Source organism: Sinocyclocheilus grahami, unplaced genomic scaffold (assembly GCF_001515645.1).
Source record: "Sinocyclocheilus grahami isolate Dianchi unplaced genomic scaffold, SAMN03320097.WGS_v1.1 scaffold340.1, whole genome shotgun sequence".
Classification (NCBI taxonomy): domain Eukaryota; kingdom Metazoa; phylum Chordata; class Actinopteri; order Cypriniformes; family Cyprinidae; genus Sinocyclocheilus; species Sinocyclocheilus grahami.
Window position 1 is genome coordinate 873,503 of NW_015505519.1, and position 1,626 is coordinate 875,128.

General features: G+C 44.6%; 1 protein-coding gene across 1 annotated transcript in view; it reads left to right on the plus strand.

Moving 5' to 3' along the window:
* Positions 1 to 1,626, plus strand: part of LOC107603098 (adenylate cyclase type 8-like) — a 9,179-nt gene that overhangs the window by 416 nt on the left and 7,137 nt on the right. Inside the window, exons 2-3 of the mRNA XM_016295808.1 lie at positions 409 to 1,390; positions 1,583 to 1,626. The exon at positions 1,583 to 1,626 is cut by the window's right edge and continues 115 nt beyond it. Of these exons, the coding sequence (XP_016151294.1) occupies positions 506 to 1,390; positions 1,583 to 1,626 (929 nt within the window). The 5' untranslated portion in view covers positions 409 to 505. The remainder of the gene's footprint in view (positions 1 to 408; positions 1,391 to 1,582) is intronic.

Here is a 1,626-nt window from a genome sequence, read left to right on the forward strand (position 1 = left end):
AGAAACAAAGTATATTTACTATGATATTTAGCTTTATGAAATCTGTAATCTGATCTATGCTTTCTGAGGAAGAGCTGGTTTAAGTTGGAATCACAGGTGTGGGATGGGTTGTATATGTTGAGATGGAGCCACACAGAAAGGGATTATTTATAGCAGATAACAGTATTATGTAGCTCAGTGCTAAATCTGGCACCCTCTTTTAAAGCACATGGTGACATCACAGGTCCAGTTTAACAGTCTGATGGTGTCAACAATGGGATAAAATGTTGTAACTTATTTAAGTAATACAGTAAGCAATAAAAAAAATCTAATTTAAAAGTTTTTACTTTTCATTTCAAAAGCAGAAAGAGAGTGCTTTCAGCTTCATAGAAAATACATATCTGCTGTGCCCTTTTTGTCTCTTTTCAGACGTGGATGACCCTTCATGGGCCACCTAAACTCTGAAGGGAGATTCAGCGAGTCCTTAACTCACGGGTAATGGTGGCAAGATAAACCTGTAAATGCCATGGTAACATTCAGTGACACGACTGACATCCACAAGATGCCTCCACCCTCTTGTATACCCACTCCACTGTCGCCAGGCTTGCGGCGCAAACAACTGCTGTGGCAAAACGCTGTGAAACACATCATCAGCCAACGGGGGCTGAGACAGCAGTTTGGCGTTGAGCCAGCTCGGAAAATTCATGTCACTGATGCCTATATCGAGGAAATCAACCGACAGATACGCAACAAAGCATCACGGGGTATGACTAAACGGCGTTCCTCGGTTGCCAGAGTTCACCCATCCTTTTTCGGGGAACGTAGCAGTTCATCCAGTACTCAAACATCTGCGGACTATGTCAGTGATGCTGACTTTTTTGTGCACTGGGGCCACATCATCCACGGGGTGTATGTGCCAACATTGAGACACATCTTCAAATCCAAAGACCTTGAGAAACTCTACCAGCGCCATTCTTCACATACTAGAAGAACCTCATTAGTTGTCACAAACATTATTGATGCAGCTGCCAAACTGCACCTGCTTTTGCTCTACCTGGCCCTGGTGCCGGACGGTTCGGACATACTGCTAGGCTGGTTTACGGGGTTTTTCATGGCTTGTGCAATTGCCCTGTGTGTTTTGGTACTCACCTGTAAACGCTCACACTCCCCAAGATGGTTGCATTATGCTGGTATGGCTAGCTGGCTGTCACAGACTACTCAGGTGTTGGGTGGGCTGGCATACGGGTTGGAAAGAGACCAGTCCTGGTATGTACTTTTCACCCTGTTTGCCACATACACTCTATTGCCATTGCCACTGCTCTGGGCTATCGGAGCTGGCACACTTACCTCCATACTTCACCTCACTGCAGAGACAGTACGTCACATCAGCGAAGTGGGACTACTAAGAAAGGTAGAGATGGATGGGTGGATTGATGATAGATATATGGATGGGTCAATGACCAATTATATGGTGATGGATGTATGAGTTCCTTGGCTTATCAAGCAAATCATCTGTCAGTCTAGTTCTCTCAGTCACATCCATTTCCTTTCCCTTTCTTTTGTAAGAGATTGGTTCTCAATGGCTCTCTTGGTTTTTCTTTAGATTCTTGCCAAGGCTTTACTATACACAAGCATGAATGTGGCAGG